The following is a 24384-nucleotide window of genomic DNA, read 5'->3' on the forward strand; positions in this document are numbered from 1 at the left end:
TCTTTTGCTTGCCGGTGAACGCTCTCTCTCTCTCTCTCTGTGTGTGTGTGTGTGTGCGCGCGCGCGCAATGCCAAGGTTTTCTAGTTAGCAGTAATATGTGTTAGTGCCATGCAGGAGTCCTCTCTGTGCCCAGTAGAAACCATCCCCTAGCCCGCCAACAGATTACAAACAACTTTAAGGCTTAACTATACGTTTATCTCTCTCTCTCACACACACACACACACACACACACACACACACACACACACACACACACACACACACACACACACACACACACACACACACACACACACAAACACAAACAACACCTTTATCGTCAGACCAAGATGTTTTGGCTTGTGGCCTTCATCAGGGTCATCATAACAAGAAAAAAGATACAAAAGACAACCAATAATAGACATAAATGTATCAGCCAATCGGGCACCATCACATAGATGGGTTGGTTATATGGTCATGCAACTTCAGGCCAATCACAATTCCAAACTGGTTAAAAGGCAAGGGGTGGGCCCAATTATTTTGTTTGCCGGTGAAGCCATCTGGCCCTCAATCTGGGCTTGTAGCAGCACCAACAGCAGCAGCCCTTTCTCTTTGCCTCTTACAGTAACACATAAGCTCACACATGCGCCACACCACAGAGCAAACAAAACACTGCTGAGTCACAGCGTTGGATAACGTTAGTTCAACTTGTGAATGTGATGATCCGTTTCAGTTTGTGTGTGTTTGATAGCAGCTGTTTCTTTAGGGGTCAGATTGTGCGATGTGTTTAATTTGTAATGATTGCTTCAAGGCAAGTTTTCCTTCAAAGGAAAGAAAGTAAAATGAAGTAAAATAATGAATAACTATAGAGAATTTAAACATTTCACGTTGGTGTCTGCAGTAGTTAAATATTTAAGATGTTGATATAAGACATTTTGTTTCCAGCATCGTAAAATAAAATAAAAAATAACGATCTGCATCTTTGGATACAGTTGTACAGCAGTGCATGCAGTCTCCCTCTCTTTTGTGTTTATCTCCAACTGTTTTCCTTTTGCAGTGTCTATGTGATTGGTTGAGACAGCTTCATAAATTGTCTCAAATTTACTGTACACAAACCATGCCTTCACACCAGCATGACAACTAAATACAAAGCACGAAGGACCTATTCATTTCAAATGAGTTCCCGGAGAAGATGTATGTCAGAAAACGTCTTGGTGACGAGAGAGGGTTGAGAAAACCGAGAACAACTTGCAAATGGCCGGTGTAGCAATGGCTAATTAAAGGGTATCTTATCTTCGCCTCCTGTAAAATGCCGTATATGCTCCGATCTGATCATTCTTCTTTCTGTCTGTAACAAAATGCTGTTGCCAGCAGTTGATGGGAATCTCGGTCATTAGGAACATACGGTATGCTTTAACCAACACAAACGTACTGCATCAAAGGCCAGAACTGAAGTCCTCCAATTTTACTGCTGTGTAATTATTTGGCTGCCCTTGATGTCAGACACCAACCTGATGTAATTGCACCCAGCTGAGTAACAGCCTGGGCTGTTTGAGTGAGTACAAGTTTTTAACCTTTTACATAACCATACAACTGTACATACTGTGCCTTTCATACAGACCACAATGTTTCCAACATCCATTGGTGTTCAGCTGCAGGATGTCCCCGGGGACAGCCCATGAGGGAAATATTAAAATCCTTTACAGTTACACTCTTGGTATTTAGCTGTTGAGGTAATCCAAAATAACTGTCAGTGAGTTAGTCAGTAATGTCACATTACATTTATATCAAAACCTAGAGACTTTCAGACATCAACATGTCATTTATTAATATGTATTTGTGTCAAAATGACATATAAACATATTTTCCTATTCTATTTTGCCTGGAAACGCTTCCAACACACTTGCGCGTTGAAAAATAGGCGTCGGTCGTATTTCTAGCACGCACGCGTTTCCGGCGCGGCTCGGGCCGCGCCTGAGACGTGCGTGTCACGCAGGCAGTGTGTAAGCTCTAACCTGTTAACGTGGGAGCCGAAATAAAATCCGACACGCCACGCAGCTGACACGCTCACGCGACTCAGCCAGTGTGTAGCCGGCCTAAAGGACATTTACACAATGGTTGCAAGAATCTAACTTGAGGTGTGGTTTCTTTAAAGTTTTTTTTTTTTTTTTTTTTTTTTTTTTGGCAGCATGCATGATGGTTATTTTTGTGGGGTTTGACTAGCAAGACAAGGTGTACCCTGTTTTTTTTACTCTTGAGTGGTAAAGTGAAGGGTGCTTTTGATGGGGAAATAATTCAGTAAAGAACACTTCAAACTCTCATTATTTAGTGGTTTCTGTTAAGGGTTACTCATCAGAAAATACAGACAGAGCACGGATTCATCAGCCATGCAGCTTCGGGGTCTCAGTGTCCCCCCCCCCCCCCCCCGCCCCCTTCCCCGAACAAGTCTCAGTCCCCCCCCCTTCCCCCCGAACAAACATGGGAGGAAAACATTCCAGTGAATAATGGCTGAGCTGCTCCACACTGCGGGGAGAGAGAGATTGAGAGTCTAAATAGTCTTTTCTTCAGCTCATCTGGCCCAGGTTCTTATTACATAACTGGGTTTTGTTGGACAGACACATGGACAACAGGCTTAAGAAAACCGGGGACTGCTGTAGCTGTAAAGAGCCTCTGATGTCAGGCGTTAAAGGAGATGCTGCTTGGGTAAACAGTCAGCACTGAAAGAACGCTTGGATTCAATTTGATGTTTGTTTGATGGGCTCCTGTGAATGAAACGCGACGGCCTGCAAGATGTCTGTCAATAGATCACATGTGTTGGGCTGCTTGTTAACAGGCAGACAGACATCAAACAGCAGGCAGCCCATGCACTGTTCTCCACCAAGGGACGTTAGCGCTCAGCTGAAAGACGACATTCTTTTCTCCTCAGCTAATATAGGACATTACTGTTTGGTCACACCTGCCCTGCCCTGTATTAATCCCATGTTTGTCTGTATGTCTGCAGCAAGTCACATGAACTCTCTTGAACCCACCCTGAACAGCAGTCCTGGCTGGGCTGACATAAGCAGCAGCTACGCAACGTGCAAACCAATTTTCATCTCAGTCCATCATCTCTTGGGGCTCTCAGATTGTCTATATTTTCTTATTTCACCCTGAATTCATGGCCTTATCTCACTCACTACTTCTGGCGACTCACTTTTCTTCTGACCCTTAGCTTCCAATTTCTTCTCCACTCCTTTTTTTAATTTTCCCCAGCTTCTTTCGTCAAGTTCCCACTCGTAACCCCAGGCTCTGGCCCCGGACCATGCACTCACTTCAATGAAAAGTACCAGCTGACGTTAGACAGCAGCTCAGACAAGATATAAAAAAACCTCTCTGATTACAGGAGTGCTGATACACAGAATTACTTTGGCCATAAATCAGACCTGCATCCTCTCTGAGATGCTGCCAAATGTACTCGGAAGGAACGCCTTTCCCTGCAGCAGCACGAAAAAGCTGACATTAAATGGTGTGCTCGTATCAAATTGAGAAAAGCAGCAAATATTTCCATTGGAGAAGCTGCAACTATACAATGATTAGTATTTTTTTTTTATTTATGTGTAAAAATTGCTAAAAACAAGTACTCTGTTGTCAAAATAGTTGCAGATAATTTTTCTGTCAAACGATTAATTCGGCAGTTGTTTCAGCTCTACTGTTTCTTTATTTACTTCGCCGACACTTTGGCTTGTCAACTGAATCTTAACCGTACGGCGACTGTGGGTTTGCCGAGTCTTACCATCCCGACACCATCGTGGTCCATTTGATGAGATGCAACATGATGTCACTAAGTTAGTTTATGAGTGTGCATGTCAGCGTCTTAATTGATGAAGCCGCTGCAGCTTAACACTGATTTAAGATGAAGTGCAGCAAAGGGCGTCTGCAAAAGTGGGGAGTTCAGTAGACACACCCATTGGCAGGAAAGTGAAGGATAGAAGGAAGTGGAGAACGGAGGGAGGGGAGGGCAGAACAACAGTACTGTATGTGCTCAAGGCCATGTGTAGCTTACACATAGGAAAGCACCATGGCATTTTCCAAGGACCATCATTCCTCTCTCTCAGACACTACGGGCATCCACAATGATTGCACATTCTTTTGAACTCTTCCTCTTGCTTGTCTGTTTCTCTCATTTTCTCTCTACCCATTCTCCCTCACACCCCTTCTCTTGCTTGGGTCATAATAGTGGTGTAATTTACAGCTGTTGGTCAGCCCGGTGTGTGTGTGTGTGTGTGTGTGTGTGTGTGTGTCTGTGTGTTTTGTTTAAAGGGCGTGTCCCACAGCCCTCATCAGTGTTGGCTCCAGTGCAGAGTGCCTCTCTTCATAACCAATACCAGATCTGTCTCATACCAAATCTTTAACAGTCCACTAAATGCCTTTACAAAAACGCAATTGCATTAGTATTGCTGATCATTCAAATATCTTTTAGTAGGATATATCTCATGGCGGATGTATTAATGTTTACCTTTAAGTGGGAAGAATATACATAAGTAGTAGCATTTTTAAAAGCTAGATCACTAAATGCCTGTGGTGTTGTTACGACCCAGCTCATTAGGTTAAAGGGACACAACATAAAACCCTGGTTATTTATTAAATTAAAGTTACTTATGAACATAAGAGTTTAAAAAGGGATTAACAGAATCACAAGTGCACAAAGAAAGGGCCTGAGGATGCTGGTTAAAACAAAGAAACAAATACAACAAAAAGAAGACTCTTCAAAAATAACTTGAACCACTAAACTAAACAAACAAGCATAGAAACAAACCCTTACTAGTAAGTCCCACTTTAAGAGTTTTTTGGGCATTTTAGGCCTTTATTTCATAGGACAGCTAAGTCCCACTTCAAAACAAAACACAAGAAAACCAGCACCCCTAAAACTAGTGTGTCTTAAGGCCCGGAGACATAGAGCCGATAATCGGCCGTCGGACAGTCTGGCGAGGTCAGTGACTCGAGTCTGTTCGGTGTGTTCCGTGCCGTCGTCCGTCCGAGGGGCCGTAGTCCATCCGAGGGGCCGTCGGCCTTCATTTTGTCCGATTTGACTTGTATAATCGGCGGGGCGGGCACTGCAGGCCATCGGACTCAAATGACCCATCTGATTGGTAGAGTGCTAACCCGGAAACGGGGAGCGGAATGAGGTGACTAGAGTCTCTCAAAATCTGACAAAAATCTTTTAAACTGACCTTTGTCGATCTGAAATGAAGACCTATTTCTCGCTTAAAATGTTTTCAGAAACACGTTTCGGTGAACTATTTTAGTACAATATGAGATCGTATTCTGAACAAGCCGCCATGACAGTCTGACTTTGAATTTCCGGAGAAACCAGACCCACGTGACGCGTTCGTTCAATCAGCTGCCGGTTAAAATTTCTTTTGGGCAACAATACAGATTAGCGCTGCCTGCTGTTATGGAGACGTATTAGGTCTCGTCTCTTCGGTGTGTTTCGAGGCACTTTTTTCACCAACTCGGGGAGACCGATCAGTCCAACTGCCTTTTCTGCCGACGGTTGGCCGTCTGGTCGGTGTGTAAGCAGCTTAAACATAAAATATCTACAAACGTGTTGTAAGTATTTAAAGCTAAACCCTGGCCCAGTCTCCCATGTAGTCACAATGTAGTTACATTACAACAGATTTAAGAAAGCTTTCAACAAGACATTTAGTCATGAGTGACGATCTGGCACCATACATGTGAGCCTGATTGTTTCTTCAGGATTGGAGGGTGAGACTGGGTGCCGCTCCAATCGGTGTTCTCTATCCTCAAGCAGGAAGTGGGAGGGATAGAACCCAGCTGGAGGCCGCACGTCCTACTTGGCATGTCACAGATAATAACAAAAGGAGCTAAGACAGGGAAAGGTGCCAGCGGCAGCCGTAACAGGCGTCAGTAAGAGAAATGGAGGTTCACAAAACAGTAAAGACATTTCCAGAACCAAAAGTGATGCCTCCCATTGCTATTTCTTTCCAGACCAAAACCCAAATATATTCAATTCATAGGATATCATTCCATTTTAAGGATATAAAACAGGGGAATGCAGCAAATCCTCACATTTTAGAAGCTGGAACAAGCAAATATTGGCATCTTTGCTCGACGAATTGCTTAAACACCAGAAATGAATCACACATCATTTGGGATTAATTTTCTGTCAGCGGACTAATCAACTCATCGCTTCAGCTCTAGATAAAACATGAAAAAGTCACATCGACCTAACAAATGGTGAGACAATCTTGTGTGCGGACCCATCCTTCCTCTGTAGAGCTGTGTGTCAACCGCCTATCATGTGGGATGAGTTTCTACAGTAATTACTACAATCCAGAGAATAGCAGCTGCATTGTTGAGCCGCTGCATGTGAGAGGGGTGAACATAACATTGTTCGTTCATATCAAGATGAATATTTAATATTCCGTCGCGCTCTATGGAGTATTTTTAGAGTTCGGGCAGCATCTCTCCAGTCACTTATGAATTTTAAATGGCAGTTGTGAATATTTCACAAGTCGACCAGAAGAGCCGGGGGCTGGATGCAAGGGATGACATGTTTGGTATTTCCTGTGTGGATGCGGTCAAAGTTTTTCACACTTCTCTGTACTCGCCTTTGCTCGTCTGTAGGCCTGATGTGGATTCTTTTTATGATCGCTGCCTTCCAGGTTTGACACTCCTTGTGTCATCTGTCTCTCTATACTTACATTTTATAAAATAAAAACGAATGCCATGACATTCTTTTTCACGCCATTGAAAACGAACAAAATATCACTTTTGCTAGCTAGGATTGTTCAACGTTAGTCAATTGAGTAGGCAGGAATAAAACGATTCACATAAGAAACGCGTTTCTTATCTTCTGTATTCTGAAATTCACAAATGCCAGAAATGGATTTTTGTATGCTGTTAATAAAGTCATGCTTATGGAACAAAAAAGGTGGAACTAAACTGTGAATTACACTGAATTTTTAGACGGGCAGAGGACTGTAGCATGCTTTTAAATTCACACATATTCAATGTCGATTTGGGACATCCAGAATCTAAAAGTGACATTCCCAAAGATTCCCTCAACTATTAGTTCAACAATGTCTTGATGGTGTTTAAATATTGTAAAACAGTCCCACAAAATCACTATTATCTCCTTCCAGCATTATTCCAGTTAAAAAAAAGTGTAATCACAGTAGAGGGCCCTATTCAATGTTAAATTCAGTTTAATACCATGATCGCATTCATGTACTGGTTAATGCACGTCAGCCATACTTTAAACTAGTTCATTTATCACCACATGCCTGCTCCAGTGCTCATACCACAGAGTCAACCTGGACTATTTTATCCCCTGTTTTAATGAATAAACACCTTTATGAAAGAGGTTTCATTATGATAAGTGCTTTTCTCCCTTCATGTGTGTTGTCACCCATTTCACCGTAATTATGCATCCGTCAGGCATGTGTCTGGAATGAGTGCCTCCCTCTGAGTCTACAGCAGTCCAACCTCAAACCTCAGCCAAGGTAATTCCAAGATCAACTTACACCGCTGCTATATGGGCTCTTTATGAAGCACACGTTGGCCAGTGACAGACTTTCTTAAGGGGCCCTTTCAGATGTGAGTGACTTAGTTTACATTTAGGGTGGACAGGTTAGTCTATACGTCCTATTCTCGTATTTTAGTAGCCTCACGTCTTGAATCAAGTGTTTGTCTGCGTGTCTCGGTGTCTGATTGATGATGTGGAGTTTCCAGACATGGGCAGTTAATGGTGTTGGGTGGGTCCTGGATAGAAGAATGGTGTCTTATGTAGGGTGAATCCTGCTTTACTTAGGGTTTTTTTTTTTTGTCAGCCGACTTGCGAGAAACCGTTTAGCATGTAAACCCTGTGTCTGACGTGCTAAACATGACCCATTAAAGACTCTCACAGGTTAATCCCTGGGCACTCACGCAACACCTGCTGCTGCAGTTCAGGCCTGGTATGAACAGATTTTACAGCCTTAAAGGTCCCATGACATGGTGCTCTTTGGATGCTTTTATATAGGCCTTAGTGGTCCCCTAATACTGTATCTGAAGTCTCTTTTATATAGACCTTAGTGGTCCTCTAATACTGTATCTGAAGTCTCTTTTATATAGGCCTTAGTGGTCCCCTAATACTGTATCTGAAGTCTCTTTTATATAGACCTTAGTGATCCCCTAATCTGAAGTCTCTTTCTCGAAATTCAGCCTTGGTGCAGAATTACAGCCACTAGAGCCAGTCCCACAATGAGCTTTCCTTAGGATGTGTCATTTCTGTGTCTGTAGCTTTAAATGCTATTGAGGAGGAGAGAGGCGGGGCAAGGTGGAGGGTGGGGGTGTGGCCTTGACCAACTGCGTTGCCTCGCTCTTTCTCCTGGGTGGGCCAAATTCTCTGGGCGGGCAAAGCAGAGAAAGGGGAGGTAACCTTTCCCCTTATGATATATATACCTCTTTATTTTCTGTTTTGTAAGCTGCTGAAATCTGCTGCTGGAAATCCAATTTCCTTGCGGGAGTCATCCCAAAAGGATCAATAAAGAGAAGTCTACGTCTAAGTCTAAGTCTATGACGTTTCATTTTCTCAAAGGCAGAGCAGGATACCCAGGGCTCGGTTTACACCTATCACCATTTCTTGCCAATGGGGGACCATAGGCAGGCTGGGGGAACGCATATTAATGTTAAAAAAAGTGAAATTTAATGCCATGGGACCTTTAAGTTTATTAAAAGTGGTTGCTGCACTGCTTAAACTGAAAACAGCATATAGCTGATAGTGTGGATGAAATTGGAGTTATTTGATTTGTTAATTTTAGCGCTTCATAAAAGATTAATATAACCGTATACCGCCAACAATATGTTGAGGAATCTCCAAAATTTAAAAGAATGGAATCAAGTGTTGGAGTGCAAACAGTCAAGATATCTATTATAGGGTTGTAGGACTAAAGATTTAATTTATGGCTGTCCCTAACGATGGGGGGAATGACATGCAGCAAAGGGCTGCAGGTCGGAGTCGAACCCACGGCCGCTGCGTCGAGGAGGAACCTCTATATATGGGCGCCCGCTCTACCAGGTAAGCTAACCAGGTACCCTCCTCTGTGCTTTCTGATCACGGTGGGAAATCTGTAGCAGGAAAAGTTAACCCTCTCCTTGATTTCACGTTCTTTATGTACCTGGAGAGCCGGGAAGTGAAATGAGTAGGGGGAAATGCAACGCTACCAAGGCACGGCCTACGGCGTACGTAGCCACGATGTGTAGTTACATTTTTTAAATTTTGCCATCTTCCTCTATTCTGACGCATCAACACACGTTATGCAAATCGGTGTATTTTTGTAATCGATGACATCCCAACCCTAATTTAATTCATGTGAAAGTTGAATTGTGTTTTCTTTCCTAACATCCTCTTATTGGGTATATTTAAAAGTGACCGAAAGTATTCAGAATATTGTGACAAACCTACACTGCAATACAAACAGTGTAATTGTGATGTAAGTACTAAAAAATGCAGGTTCACTCCTTCATCCTAAAGCCAAACAGTGCAAGAGCTGCATTGCACGGAGGCAGGGTTTCAAAGGTGGGTCAGATAACGCATGTTGACCCACTGACGTTGACGTCAAACACAGGCTCACATCACTGTCAGTCCGACAGGAGTGTCACTGTGTCTTCATTAGCGCTTCCCAATGATCTGAGGCTCTTTCTCGTCTCACCTCTCCTGAACCATGTGGTGTCTCCCAGAGGGAAAATGTCAGAGCGATGAGCAGAGATGCAATAATTAAACCACAACAAGAGAGAGTTTTTTATTTATTTATTTATTTTTTATTAAAGAGATGTTTGAGATGGAGTGGGGTACGGCTGTCATCGCAAACATATTAGTTTTTCCCCCCTGTCTGAGAGCAGCTGCTGAGGACTGAATGAGCAGGCTACTGAATGCTTGATTGGCAGAGGCATTTGTGTGGAAGTGTCAATGGACCTTTCGAGACAATTGTCCAGATAAAGCAGGGCTCCTTCAGTGGGGAGCCCGCTAATACGCCCCCCCCACTGAGCACTGGGCTTTTGTCTTCCCTGTTAGATTTTGGGTGAGTGTCCAACCCAAAACCTCTCCTCGCTGCAGCCACAGCTCCGTCTTGAAGGAAATCCCCTGTCATTTTTTTTTCTTCCCCCTGGACATTTGGTGCTGCCGTGTGTTTCTTCTCTCCTCTACACAGATGGTCTCCATAGCAAACTGTGAATTTTGATAGTTGTTTTTGCCAGTGGAAGAAAAGAGATGCACTGGCTCATAAATATGTCGTCAGTATAACTCACAGGGATTTTAACTGGGAGCTTTTGGAGTTATAGCGTCATGACTTATGTACGAGTGGGATACTTCTTAAAAATTAAAGGAAAGCTGGTGCCAGCTTCCTCCATAACAACAAAAGCATGCTTGAGAGCCATTGTGTTGCTAGTGGATTTTATAATAAGGACTTTTAATGGTAGCTTTAACATTTGTTATTACTTTTCTTTGGTTAGATAGGGAAAACATTGATTCCTCCTTGAGATTAAAGTATGAATATGTGTGTAACCATTCTAGGTCCATTCTACATCTTTGCTATATTTAATGAAGTAATTTTGCAACAATATCTACTGCATGTTAGAGGCAGGATAATTGAATGGCAGCCACTGTCATTGTACATTGTACACTTTCTGTGTGACAGACCTCCACCAACATCTATATAACATAAAACTGGGGCTGCAACTAAGGGCGTAACTTTGGTTTCAACATTGGGGGGGGATCTCCACTTTTGAGCAAACTTGAAATTTTGACAACTTCCTGCATTCTGGTGAATTTTTCTGCAAGAATGTGTGCCTTTTCTGCATCAAGTTATAGTGCAAATGTCTTTATTTATGTAAAGGAAATTATTATTAGATATTTGAGGGGGTTGCACTGGCCAGTTTTGATTATGTAAATTACGTCTATGGGTGCAACAAAGGATTATTTTTATTATCCATTAATCTGCTGATTATACTGTATTATTTATTTTCTCCTTTAACTGACCTAAAGGAAAAGCCATGCCATGCAGCCTGTTCTCAATTTTCTTTTTCTTTCATTGCTTTAAGCAGGCTGTTTATAATATTCCCAACTGCAAACGGCTTCTCTCACTCACTTTCTTTGCCTACTGTCTCAGTTTCTATCCTTTCCTCCAGGAAAGAAAGTCTGGCTTTGTGTGTGTACACCCAAAACACCCTCCCCTCCTCCTGGTGCATTGGCATATAAGAGTGCAGTAAAATTGTATTATTGGCCCTCATATTCAGTACCTGACTCCACTATTGCCTCCTACACTCAGATTGAGTCACTTATCTATGCCTGAAACATGATCAATCTGCTACCTCCCCAGGGTAGTCGGCTGTGGGGTTCGTACCCCTCGGTACCATGCTCGGTACCCCCTGAGGGCCGTATGAAGAAGGGCATTATGGGTGCGCAGTGGTGTGGGCGCATAGTAGTAGCAGTCTGTTCCCTGGCCCTCATTATCCAGTCCTTTTGTTACAGTAAGCCATACCTCGCGGAGCCCAGATGCAGCATGTCCAGATTAGATTTTACACCCGCCAGGAGTCCTGAAAAGCCACTCCGAATCGAGCCTAATCCTCCTGCAAGACTTTCTCTTTTATTCTCACTCTCTGTACCACACACAGACATATATATACACACACACACACACACACACACACACACACACACACACACATATATAAAGCTGGTCACACAAGAGCACCAATTGGAAATTTCAAAATTACTTATTGTAGTTTTTAGAGCCCTGTTGGTGCCTTGTGTCTTTAATCCCCGTCCAGAGATGCTGTCAGCTGCTTAAAGACCATGGGCCTTTTTTGATTCTTTGTTACACAAATCAGAGCTGCAGATAATCATCTAGTAAATCCTAGACTCGATTTGAGTGGATTAAAATAAAACCGCGTCATGAAACAACCTGGTTTTCATTGTGTTGTGTTCTCCAGAAATGTAAACATCTGAAACCAGTTTCACATCTCAGGGAACACAACTTTGGCTGTTAGTTTGGATGCTAAGGATATTTGTTTTCTGTGGTGAGCCCTGGAGAACTGCTTTCAGTGTAAACATAAGAAAAACAGAACAGCGGCTTTTTCTCGAACCAGTTTAGCTTCTTTAGCCTTTGCACAAACTGGACTGGTCTGCCCTGGTGTTTCAGTACACCACTAATGTAATTCCATCTTAAAGACTCCACACCGGTCATGATTTCTCAATCCTTGTCTTTATTTTACCACAGCCGCAGTCTGGTTGTTGTCTTTGGCCCTGCATGTCATGTTGTGTGAAGCCACAAGGCCATTTGCAGAATTATCAGCAGGGGGACTCCAACACCAAATTGCACTGTGTTGGGTCCAGCAGCCGCGAGTGGGAACTGTGCTGAGAGAGCGATAAAGACCCCCCCGTCTGTTGATGAGTTATTCATAGTACCACCCTCCACACCTGCTGGTAGAATTTCACAGGCGCTTGTGGCCACGCTCAAGTCGATCTTATCAACCGGACTACACCGGTTTTATTTGTAATTGCTGCTGTTCTGGGATGGACAGCATTGCTTACAATTTACACCTGCGTGTGATCTCGTAAATTTCTTCAAAGCATTTTCCTAGCTGGTGTTAAAGACCTGCGGCTAGTTTGTTGTGTGCTTGAACATGGTCATCATCTGGTTAACCTGTTGCTGCTTTTCTCTGTTTTATATCAAAATAAACTGAATACATTTAATTTATTTATTTATATTTATACATTTTTAGGGGGGCATTCTTTTCAAAGGACAGATAAAGACATGAAAGGGGAGAGAGAGAGGAGAAATGACATGCAGCAAACGGCCACGGGTCGGAGTCAAATCCGCGCCCGCTCCGACGAGGAGTAAACCTCTATATGTGTGCGCCTGCTCTACCAACTGAGCTAACCCGGCCACCAAAATTCACAGCAATTTCAGGAAACCACTTTGGGTTCTGGGCAATTGTGTTGGGCATTTTCCCCAGTCTCTGACATGGGCCTAATGTACACTTGTCATTTCAAGCGTCTCGGATACGGAAGAAATCGACAAATTCAGTGAGTGGTGGCAATGCACCTGTGTCTGTTTGGTAACTGCCAACAATGCCAAAAGAGTAATAACTTCTGCACTTAAAACAGTTTAGTTACAACAATAACAGTTGGCAATAACAGAGACATTGAGACATTTCAGCATCTTGTTGCACTATCTTGAGCTTATTTGATAGCTGTCCAACCTGCCCAAGACATATGAGGTGTAAATAGGCTCATAGTTGTTGCTACCTGAGAATGTGAAAGCATCACTGATTTATGAGACTAGATATGGTCTTAAATTGTGGATATTGTAATGTGTTGATATGACACAAGTGTTTTCTTTTCATGGTTTTACAGGCTGCATTTGGTAAAGGGTTGTCATTTTCTGAATTTACCAGACTGTTCTAGCTGTTCTGTTATGAACCTTTACCCACTTAGTCCTTATATCCACATTCACAAAAAGGAAGAAGAATTATGACCAAAAAAGTCATAAAAAATCATGTCCAGGCACTCAAGGTGTTTACAAAAAGTGATAAAAAGGCCTTTTAATATAGGGCTGTGCAATTAATTGTAATGTTAATCGCGATTGCGATTTCAGCTTCTAATGATCACAAAAACAGAATAATCGAGAAAATCAATTATTTTGCACCTTACGTTTTGCAAGTAAACTCCTATTTTGTCTTCTGTTCTGAATGGGGGGAAAAAAAAGTTCAAATGGGAAAAGTATTAAAGGAAATTTCACAGTTCTAGGTGTTCAATAATTGCAACATCTTTCCAAAAGTACAAGTACAATGAATAATTGTGTTAAATAATAGTGATTTTAATATTGACTAAAATAATCGTGATTATAATTGTACTGTCTTATTGCTCTTGGCTACCAGCATTTTTTTTTGGTGTCTAGCTACGCCTTCAGATGAATATCTCCATGACACGTCTCTGTAAACAAATTATTTGCATTGTTTACAGTAATTCACGGAAAGGCCAGAACATGACTCCTCTGCTTACTTTACTGAGTACCTGAGATGACCTGAATTATCCTTAAAGCCGTGTCAGTCCTGCTGAGACATTAAAACATGATCCTGTTTCCCCGCGAGTAAGACAAACAAGAGCAGAGCTAAATCCAGAACACACACATGAATCCTTCCTTTCACTTGATTCCTATTTGCCCATCAAACCTCAATAATTTCTGGCTATGGTGACGCCTCGAGACACACTGATCTATGCATAAACACAGAGAAACACACAATCCACAAAATCACATAAGCGCCCACGGAGGACACCCCAGTCCAGTGGCCGACATTGTTGTGCTGTGGTTCGTTGGCACGACAACGGCACAATATTTCTGGGCGGCATGTCTAGTTTTTGTGTCTGCATGGCACCAAATCCACTTCCTCGCCAACAGGAATTCCTTTCAAGGATCTTTTTTTTCTTCTTATCATGTGTTTTAGATTTACAGGACTTTTAGAGACCTGTATATGGCCTGAAACTATAACAGTCTGAAATGTATTAGTGGAGATAAGAAGTGTTGTTTGGCTGGAAATAGTCAACTCTAATGGTGATGTGGCCTTGTGTAAATGCTTATGTAAAATGGCATGTTCACAAATTCACACACACATACATATACATATACATATATATATATATATATATATATATATATATATATATATATATATATATATATATATATATACTGTATATATGCGCAATTGGTTACTGTTTCCATATATAACCATTCTTGTAAGGCTTAATCCTTGTTTTGGCTTCCACAAGTCAAGTGTCTCAACTGGCTGTGTTTGGCGATGTCTATTCCTGCTATCTTTTCCATACAGAATACCACATGCTATATTGAGCTGAGTGAATGTGGTAACAAGATGCCCATAACAAAACGCTGAGAGGGAACATTCCACCACTGGGTTCCTGATGTTGTTTTCATGGTCGCCGCCATCTCGGATGGCAAATATTCCTCCTCAGAATCAAAATAGACCGGTATTTACGTTTTCGCCATTTAGCAGACGATCTCATCCAGAGCGACTTCACAAACCACGCTGGCTGTTGACGGGCGCACATTAGCCGCCGTTGGAAGTGAACCAGTAAACCTACCAGTATGGGACAATCTGTACAACTAATAACACCCTGGAGACATAGTGAGGTATTGAAATTCAAAATGGACGAAAGGCGGACCCGTTGTTCTTACGTGAAACAGACTTATTCAACATTTAGTAAGGGGCCGTATCAGAGCACAGAGTCCTGATGTTGGAGCAGCACGAAAGCTCCAGAGATCCCTGAGATGAAAATGTGATTAAATATTAAATTGATGTTTTGGCCCTGCTCTCTACTGGAAAGATTTACTAAAAGGTATGAGGGCTAAGTCCATCCTGCTCCCAACCCTCTCACTGCTCCTGAAATAAAGGCCTCTGTGAATTTGTGTTTACCTGGAAGGATTGAGGAGGTATTCCTGTGTGGCATGGCCAGCTACTTACATAATGCTAGGCTGATTAGGAAGGGAGAATTGGTGGTTGCATTTTAACATTGTGTTCATTGAAGTGCTTGTAAAGTGTTCATTAACGTGCTCTGTCTCAATCAAATAAATAAATTAATTAATTAATAAATCAGGCAACATAGGTGGAAACACCTGTTTGGGTGGACTGTATGGGGTGTGGTGGTCCATTATGGTAGATGCTATTTTATATTGTAAATGCAATATATTTAGTTTAATATAGTAAACTTTCTGTAAATTCAGTTGAAAGATCAGAGTGATTGTCCCTGAAAATCTGACACTTTATTACAACGTCTGTCTTTTCATTTGGTATGTCTGATAATTAAGCTCAACCAAATTATTAAAGAAATTGGTTAAACAAGGGCTGGGGCTGCAAATTAGTTTCCAATTAGACGCCCTATACAGTACATTACATCTGTTGCATTGCTTATCCTTATGTAACAATGTTTCTACGTATGGACCCTGTATAATAAACATGTGTTTATGCACCTCCTGGTAGTCTCTCTGACCACAAAGCCTGCCACCCAGGCATTAGTTCATTGCAGTTGCCAGATGAGCTGCAGGCATGCAAAGGTGGGTGGGTCGGCTGTGCAATTTTGTGCCTTATAGATTTCACAGCACCCATATGCTTCCTTATCTGTATTAGCCCCACTTGACTTCTTCCACAGGCTGTGAAAACAATCTATTCGTGTCTCCTTCTGACAGATAGTAATTTTGTGCTGCTTGTGCTTCCTACCATTTTTTGAATGTTCCTCATACTGTATTTAACTTACCTTCTCCTTTCATTTGTTCTCATGATTTATTGATTAGCCTCGACACGTGAGCTTGTTGGCGAGCACACTACAGCTAAAACTTTTAACGGTTGAGGAAGAGGTGAGTTAGAGAGAGAGAGAGAGAGAGAGAGAGAGAGAGAGAGAGAGAGAGAGAGAGAGAGAGAGAGAGAGAGAGAGAGAGATGGAGGAGACAGGAAAGGAAGAGAATTCACTTCAGGCCGCCTGGTGTGTGTATGTGAATATGTGTGTGTGTGCATACTTCAGAGAGAGTTTTGTGTGGTGAGTGGGTGGGTGCGTCAGTCAGTCGGACTGGGCTCTCTGCAGTGCACTCAGCCGCTGCGCTCTCCTCTCGGCTGAGTGGAAACATCATGTGTCTGTGGGACGCTCAAAAGAACAGCCCTGTTTCTCCAAACTGAGACCAGAATAGACCGTTTCAGACAGACCTAGGGAGGAAGAGGGCACAAAATGGACTCATCCAGAAACTTGGAGTAGACTACTTAGAAAAGAGGAACCAAAAGACACCGGAGCCTTTTTGAGGCTAGTTTTTTTTTTTTATCTATTCGGCGTTTTGATCCTACCACCACAAACCTGGCTATGCCATGCTGGCCCAGAGGAACGGGCTACCACCAGGCTGTAAGCCGGTTCCTCTGAAGGATCACCCAGACCTGCGGGATGTGGACGTGAACGCCGAAGGGTGCTGCTCCCTCTCTCGTTCCCCGTCATCTGGAGGCTGTCCCTGGGCTCGCCTGGCCGGGGTGGATGGCTGCCTGTCAGAGCCGTACTGTCTTTGGTTCCAGCTTTTGGCCAGGGCCTACTGGGGAGAGGTAGAACTGGGGCTGACCAGTCCTAACCGCAGCGTGTCCTGGGCTCGGCTCAGAGAAGCCTCCAGAAAGAACTGTGTCAGATCTCGGGTAAGGACAGTAGCGTATAAAAAAGATGGAGAGCATCTTGTGCATTGACATTTTGAGGAGGCAAGTTTAGCAGTTTTGAGGCATTTAGCGAATACCCTGACTTGCTGAAATATGTGTTTTGGCGATATCAGTGGCAGAGGTGTGTAGGTTTACATAGGAAGCCTGTGATAGGGGAGGAGAGGTTTAGGGGCAGCTACACTTTGTTGTGCTGTCTGAGGAATTTTGTGTGCGTCATCCTGCTCTCCAGCAGCAGGGTAGTCCCGTTTCACTGACCGATATCTTTTGTAATGTGAGTGTGTCTGTGTGTGTGTGTTTTGGTTTTAGGTTTCATTTATTGTTGGTCCCTTTGGTAGTTTCCGAGTGACGCTTTGCTGTATGCTGTCAGAAGAAGATGAGGTTGATTTTCCAGCTGTGCATATTTTAGAATTTCTCCTTCTGCCATTAGTTTTTTTTATACATATATATATATAGCATGGACTGAAGCTTAATAAAATGAAGTCATTGTGCAGTGATGGACCAAACTTAGGGAACTGAAGGCATATTTTCCTATAGTATAGGGAGTAAGGGTGACTAATGTTAAAGTCTGTGGTCAGAGAGGGAGAGAAGTTTGGAAAGAAAAGGTGAGAGGGAGTGAAAGAGGTAGCTGCATGAGGTCAGACGACCCACGGGTGACTCACACACTTTCTTTTCTAAGAAAAAATAAGAAATGAAAACAGTGCGGAGAAAATTTGAGTCCACATGTAATGCCATTCAAATTCACTCATCTCATATACATAAAGTAGCAGGAATAGGCATGCAAATGCCCATCCCGCTGGCCACGACACCATATGGCAGTACACAGATCAAACCCTAAGTGTGCACATAATGGTGACTGTTTTGGTGAACAGATTGCATGCATAATTGAGTCATTTTTGTTTATCGGGTAATTGTGTGAGCTTGTCTGGAGCAGATTTACAGTATTGTACCTTTTGCGTGCGACTGTCTTTTACTGAGGCACTGTGCTGCTGTTTCCCTTCACACTGTGCTATGCTCCTGCTTCTCTTGCTGTATAATTCCATGGGGCACTTGAGCCAGTGGCTTAGCTATTACATAATAAAACATAAAATCTTAAGCATGAAATCAAAACAAACAGCTAAGTTGGACTGTCAGCCTCTCCTCAGTGTTACAATGTGGGCTGAGGCTTACTTCCAGCTCCACACACCACTGGGTATTGGTGGTGATTTCACCAATCATACCATTAAGCCCACACCCATCCCACTCTCTGGAGGCCTCTACATCTGCTGCTCCCAGACAGGCCGAGGAGAGGTGTGGATAGAGAAGTCAGAGGGATGGTGGGGAGAATGTCTTTGTTTTGGATCCACACCTACAATGTATTTTGGTAGGAGAAGAGCCTGTGGAGAGATCTGGGTTGAGGCTGAAACTCTTGGCAGGCTCTCGTGGCCCGGAGTCGCTACGGTGTAGTGTTAGCAATAACCGCTAACGCACGCCCTGTGGTGCTGTGGTTCGGCTTCATCATTACTCCAATGATGGATGTGACAAAAGTCTTGTTGCTCAGACAGCTCGCAGCAGCAGGAAGGGCCAGAGTGTTTCTCAGTGATTCCTCAATATAGACGTCGTGATTAAGAGTTATAGACTATTTCCTGCTGTATGTGTGTTGTAATGATAAAGCTGGGTTGTAAAGTTCTTGTAGTGTTTTTGTTGTTTTGTAGGTTGGGACTATGGCAACACGTGACATTTTTTTTTTTGACTTTGAATCACCAAGAAATACGATAGGGCTGCAACTATTGATTATTTTCACTTTTCGGTTATTTTCTTTGTTCATTTTTTCATTGTTTGGTCTCAAAATTGGCCATCACAGTTTCCCAGAGCCCATTGTGACTCCAAAACTCAAGTCACAGTGATTTACGAGAAGGAAAAGCAGCATGGCATTTATGCTTAATAAACGGCTGGAGAATTTAATTTAAAAACAATTGTTGCTGACTCGTAGATTAATCGACTAATGTTTCGGAAGTGGCTGGTTGGCTCAGTGGGTAGAGCAGGCGCACATATACTGAGAGGTTTATGCCTCGACGCAGAGGTCTAGGGTTCGAATCCGACCTGTGATGATTTCTTGAATGTCTTCCTCCCCTTTCTCACCTAGCTGTCCTGTCAATTAAAGGTGGAAAATCCCCAAGAATTGGTTTTGGAAAAAATGGATTGGTTCACAAAATGATATGATAAATGACACATGATACTGTACCAGAGCTGAAATGATTAGTCATCTCATCTATTAGTCAATCGACTAAAAAACGATTTTTTTTTTTAAGTAAAAATGGAAAAGAAATCACTAGCTTCATCAACAGCTTCTGATTTAGTTCCAAATATGAATTTTTGCTGGTTTTTTTCATCCATGATAATAAACTGAATATCCTTGGTGTCTTTGACTGTTAGTCAGACAAAACAAGATATTTGAAGATGTCATCTGGAACCCGATTAATCAATCAATGTACCGAATATTTAAGGAAGACTCAATAATGAAACTAATCGGTAGTTGCAGTTCTGTATCAAAGTATTAAGCCTTTTATCACAATGTAATCTCTAAGTTTAGATGTAATATGTAAAGACCTATACTTCCTGTGTGTGTGTGTGTGTGTGTGTGTGTGTGTGTGTGTGTGTGTGTGTGTGTGTGTGTGTGTGTGTGTGTGTGTGTGTGTGTGTGTGTGTTTTGTAACATCTTCAGGAAAAGAGTCATTTTGTAAACTGGGGTGACTCACTGTATTTTCAGCTTAGCTACAGTTGCCAGTTGAGACCGAGTCAGCACAAACACTTTCTCTTGTAGAACATTTCAAATGAAAGTTTTGCCGCTGATGTGTAGCATGTGGTGTGTTATGTAGCCATTAATTTTACGCAAGCTGAGAGCTGCTAGCATTTACTGAGAGATTTTTTTTTTTAATATCCCGTGTTAGTCACAGTAGGAATGTAGAAGATAAGTCTGTCATCATGCAAACAAGCCAAATAGCCCTGCAAAGCCCCAAATGTGCAATAACTAAAGCCATATGTATGGCTGTGCGGAGCTCGGGGCAGTACAAATGTGGCTTAAGTGACAATCCTGATTATTCTGACAGATACTATGATCACTGACATTAACCACAACTTAGGAACAACATTGTCTGACTGCATTGTTGGCCTCTGTCACCAAGACTTTGCATCTGAGGATAGCAGGTGTGCTGAGTCAAATGAATGTTTCTGTATTTGCAAGCTGAGAGTCAGATATCTTGATCAACAGCTGCTCGTGAATGTGATATATTATATATCTATATTCCCACCGATTAGACAGATTGCAGCCGCACAGATCAGTTTTCTGGTATTTGAGACCATTTATGTTCAAGTGTTGATGGCATTAAGAGTCGGGGAATAATGCTGATGATTTACTGTACGTACACACCGCCGCCGACTTGAGCTGCAAAGAAGCTCTGGACGCCCTGTCGAGGACGCTTGTCAAAAAGTCCGAGGAAGCTGTTTGACGCTTTGGCCGCTCTGACGTGGGAGCATTCTTCGATCATGTGCAACACACGATTGAAGAAAAAGCAGCCACTGCACGGCCAATACACTGACACTAGAAACCTTTTATAAATTACATACAGTGGTGTGAAAAAGTGTTTGCCCCCTTCCTCATTTCCTGTTCCTTTGCATGTGTGTCACACTTAAGTGTTTCGGAACATCAAACCAATTTAAACAAAAGTCAAGGACAACACAAGTAAACACAAAATGCAATTTGTAAATGAAGGTGTTTATTATTAAAGGAGAAAAAAAATCCAAACCATCATGGCCCTGTGTGAAAAAGTGATTGCCCCCCTTGTTAAAACATACTATAACTGTGGTTGTCCACACCTGAGTTCAATTTCTCTAGCCACACCCAGGCCTGATTATTGCCACACCTGTTCACAATCAAGGCATCACTTAAATAGGAGCTGCTTGACACAGTAAGGTCCACCAGAAGATCCTTAAAAGCTACACATCATGCCGAGACCCAAAGAAATTCAGGAACAATTGAGAAAGAAAGTAATTGAGATCTATCAGTCTGGAAAGGGTTATAAAGCCATTTCCAAAGCTTTGGGAATCCAGCGAACCACAGTGAGAGCCATTATCCACAAATGGCGAAGACATGGAACAGTGGTGAACCTTCCCAGGAGTGGCCGGCCGCCCAAAATTACCCCAAGAGCGCAGCGACGACTCATCCAAGAGGTCACAAAAGACCCCACAACAACGTCCAAAGAACTGCAGGCCTCACTTGCCTCAGTTAAGGTCAGCGTTCATGCCTCCACCATCAGGAAAAGACTGGGCAAAAATGGCCTGCATGGCAGAGTTCCAAGGAGAAACCACTGCTGAGCAAAAAGAACATCAAAGCTCGTCTCAATTTCTCCAGAACACATCTTGATGATCCCCAAGACTTTTGGGACAACATTCTGTGGACCGATGAGACAAAAGTGGAACTCTTTGGAAGGTGTGTGTCCAAGTATATCTGGCGTAGAAGGAACACTGCATTTCATAAAAAGAACATTATACCAACTGTAAAATATGGTGGTGGCAGTGTGATGGTCTGGGGCTGTTTTGCTGCTTCAGGACCTGGAAGACTTGCCGTGATAAAAGGAACTATGAATTCTGCTGTCTACCAAGAGATCCTGAAGGAGAATGTCCGACCATCTGTTCGTGTACTCAAGCTGAAACGAACTTGGGTTCTGCAGCAGGACAATGATCCTAAACACACCAGCAAGTCCACCACCGAATGGCTGAAGAAAAACAAAATGAAGACTTTGGAGTGGCCTAGCCAAAGTCCTGACCTGAATCCTATTGAGATGTTGTGGTATGACCTTAAAAAGGCCGTTCATGCTCGAAAACCCTCTAATGTAACTGAATTAGGACAATTCTGCAAAGATGAGTGGGCCAAAATTCCTCCAGGACGCTGTAAAAGCCTCATTGCACGTTATCGCAAACGCTTGGTTGCAGTTGTTGCTGCTAAGGGTGGCCCAACCAGTTATTAGGTTTAGGGGGCAATCACTTTTTCACACAGGGCCATGATGGTTTGGATTTTTTTTCTCCTTTAATGATAAACACCTTCATTTACAAATTGCATTTTGTGTTTACTTGTGTTGTCCTTGACTATTGTTTAAATTGGTTTGATGTTCCGAAACACTTAAGTGTGACAAACATGCAAAGGAACAGGAAATGAGGAAGGGGGCAAACACTTTTTCACACCACTGTATATAAGGACATCATTTGTATTGTTTGTTGGTCACAGCGGTGTCTGTTAGCAGTTAGCCGCTGAACCGCAGCAGAATGCAGGCAGAGCGAGCAGCCGCCAGCTGTTGACCCGTGCAGGACTTCACTGTGAGCGGACTGTTTAGAGACCATGTGACGGCACGTTAACTGGTCCCTATACGCAAACAACGTTACATCATAAATGATAGGGGAACCCAGCAACGGCGATTATGAGATTTCCCTCCATTTTCATGGAACTAATGTCTTGGTAGGAACAAAAGTTTACATCGTATGTTTCTCCAGAATCAGCCAGCGAGAAGGACGTCTATATTCCGATTGGTTGCTGCCGTTTGCCGCTGCTTGCCGCTGAACCGCGTCATAGCTCATTACCATAAAGTTGACCAAAGTTCAACTTTCTGATTGACGCTCAAAACGCTCAAAACGCCCAATACGCGACGCCGACAGTTTTGACGCTCCTTGCAGCTGAGAGAAGCCAGCTTCCATTGAAAATTAATGACTTCCGGTATCTTTAGACGCCCAAGTCGGCGGCGGTGTGTACGTACAGTTAAGGGGAAAGAAAGAGTAAACAATATATTTCTGTTGCACAAGATTGTTTATTTTTATCCTAAAAATGTTTCGCTTTTTTTCTTGTTAAATACAGGATCCTTTCACCTGGTAAGCCTCTAAAAGTCCTTTTGAATTACTCGGTTAAACTGCTTACACTTCTTGTCCACACTCAGGCCATAACCTGTGACATGGAGTCATGAGTTGGCATTGCTTATTGCTTAATTTTAAGCACAAAAAGTCCCAACAAAAAAAAGATTAAGAGTCATTGATGTTTGTTTTCTTCAGTTTTTTAGCATTCATCAGCATCGTTCAGAATGAGATGAGAAGATCAATACCATACTTAAATCTGTATACTAAATATGAAGCTATAGCCAGTTAGCTTAGCTTAGCATAAAGAATGTAAGCAGGGGGAAACCTCTAGCCTGGTTCTGTCTAAATGTAATAAATTCCACCTATCAGCACCTCTAAAGCTCAACCTTTAAAAAACAAAGCTGAGCCCCTTGTTTTCAGTCTTTATGCTAAGCTAAGTTAAAGGACAAATCCGGCGCAAAATGAACCTAGGGATTAATAACATATGTGTACCGAGTCGACTGTTCTCTTGGACATGTTCATGCTAATCGAATGTGACCAGTTTTATGGAATGGAATGTGAGACAGTTTATTAAAAAGATAGTTTAGAAAGACACTACCGTTCACGTATATACATCTTAGGAAAACAGTCACGACCAGTCGAACTACGAACGCCCTTCAACCAGTAACATAGCTCAAGCACGGCGTTCATCGTTCGACTGGTCGTGACTGTTTTCCCAAGATGGTGCCTGCCTGTATACATGAAGGTCTTTCTAAACTATCTTTTTAATAAACTGTCTGTACACTTACGAAGTTCTGAATGCTTCGGTTTACATGTAGGGACCCTCATTATGCTACCGTGGAAGTGTGGTGCTATTTTCAGCCTTGTTAGTGGTGTAGAAATAGCAATTTCTTTTTTACTTTACCAGAGCCCCGACGACTAGCATTATAAGGTAATTAGCGGTTTGCGATAAAACTGGTCACATTCAATTGAAAACATGTCACAGAGAACGGTGAACTCGGTACACATATGTAATTAACCCCAAGGTTCATTTTTCGCCGGATTTGTCCTTTAACAGGCTTCTGGTAGCCAATAGCCTATATTTACCGTACAGACAAGAGAGTTGTATCAATCTTCTCATCTAATTCTCAACAGAAAAAAAGCAAATTTTCCCAGAAATTAATTACAAATTAGTCTTTAAAAAAAAAAGAGGCTCCTCTCCTTTTCAATTTCTGTCTGTGTCAACACCAGTGTACACGCTGTATATGTCCTGAAGATCAACACTGACGTGCCTGTTTTTGTCC

At 42.5% G+C, this 24384-nt stretch overlaps 1 protein-coding gene across 2 annotated transcripts in view; it reads left to right on the top strand.

Annotated features, from left to right (window-relative positions):
* arhgap21a (Rho GTPase activating protein 21a) overlaps positions 1–24384 on the top strand; it is a 91704-nt gene that overhangs the window by 26791 nt on the left and 40529 nt on the right. The window contains exon 1 of one of the 2 annotated variants that reach the window (XM_028569025.1): positions 16615–17206. The exons of the other annotated variant lie outside the window; for it this stretch is intronic. Within the exon in view, the coding sequence (XP_028424826.1) occupies positions 16895–17206 (312 nt within the window). The 5' untranslated portion in view covers positions 16615–16894. Of the gene's footprint in view, positions 1–16614; positions 17207–24384 lie in introns of those variants that run through there. 2 annotated transcript variants of the gene reach the window in all.

This window comes from Perca flavescens, chromosome 22 (assembly GCF_004354835.1).
Source record: "Perca flavescens isolate YP-PL-M2 chromosome 22, PFLA_1.0, whole genome shotgun sequence".
NCBI classification, from domain to species: Eukaryota; Metazoa; Chordata; class Actinopteri; order Perciformes; family Percidae; genus Perca; species Perca flavescens.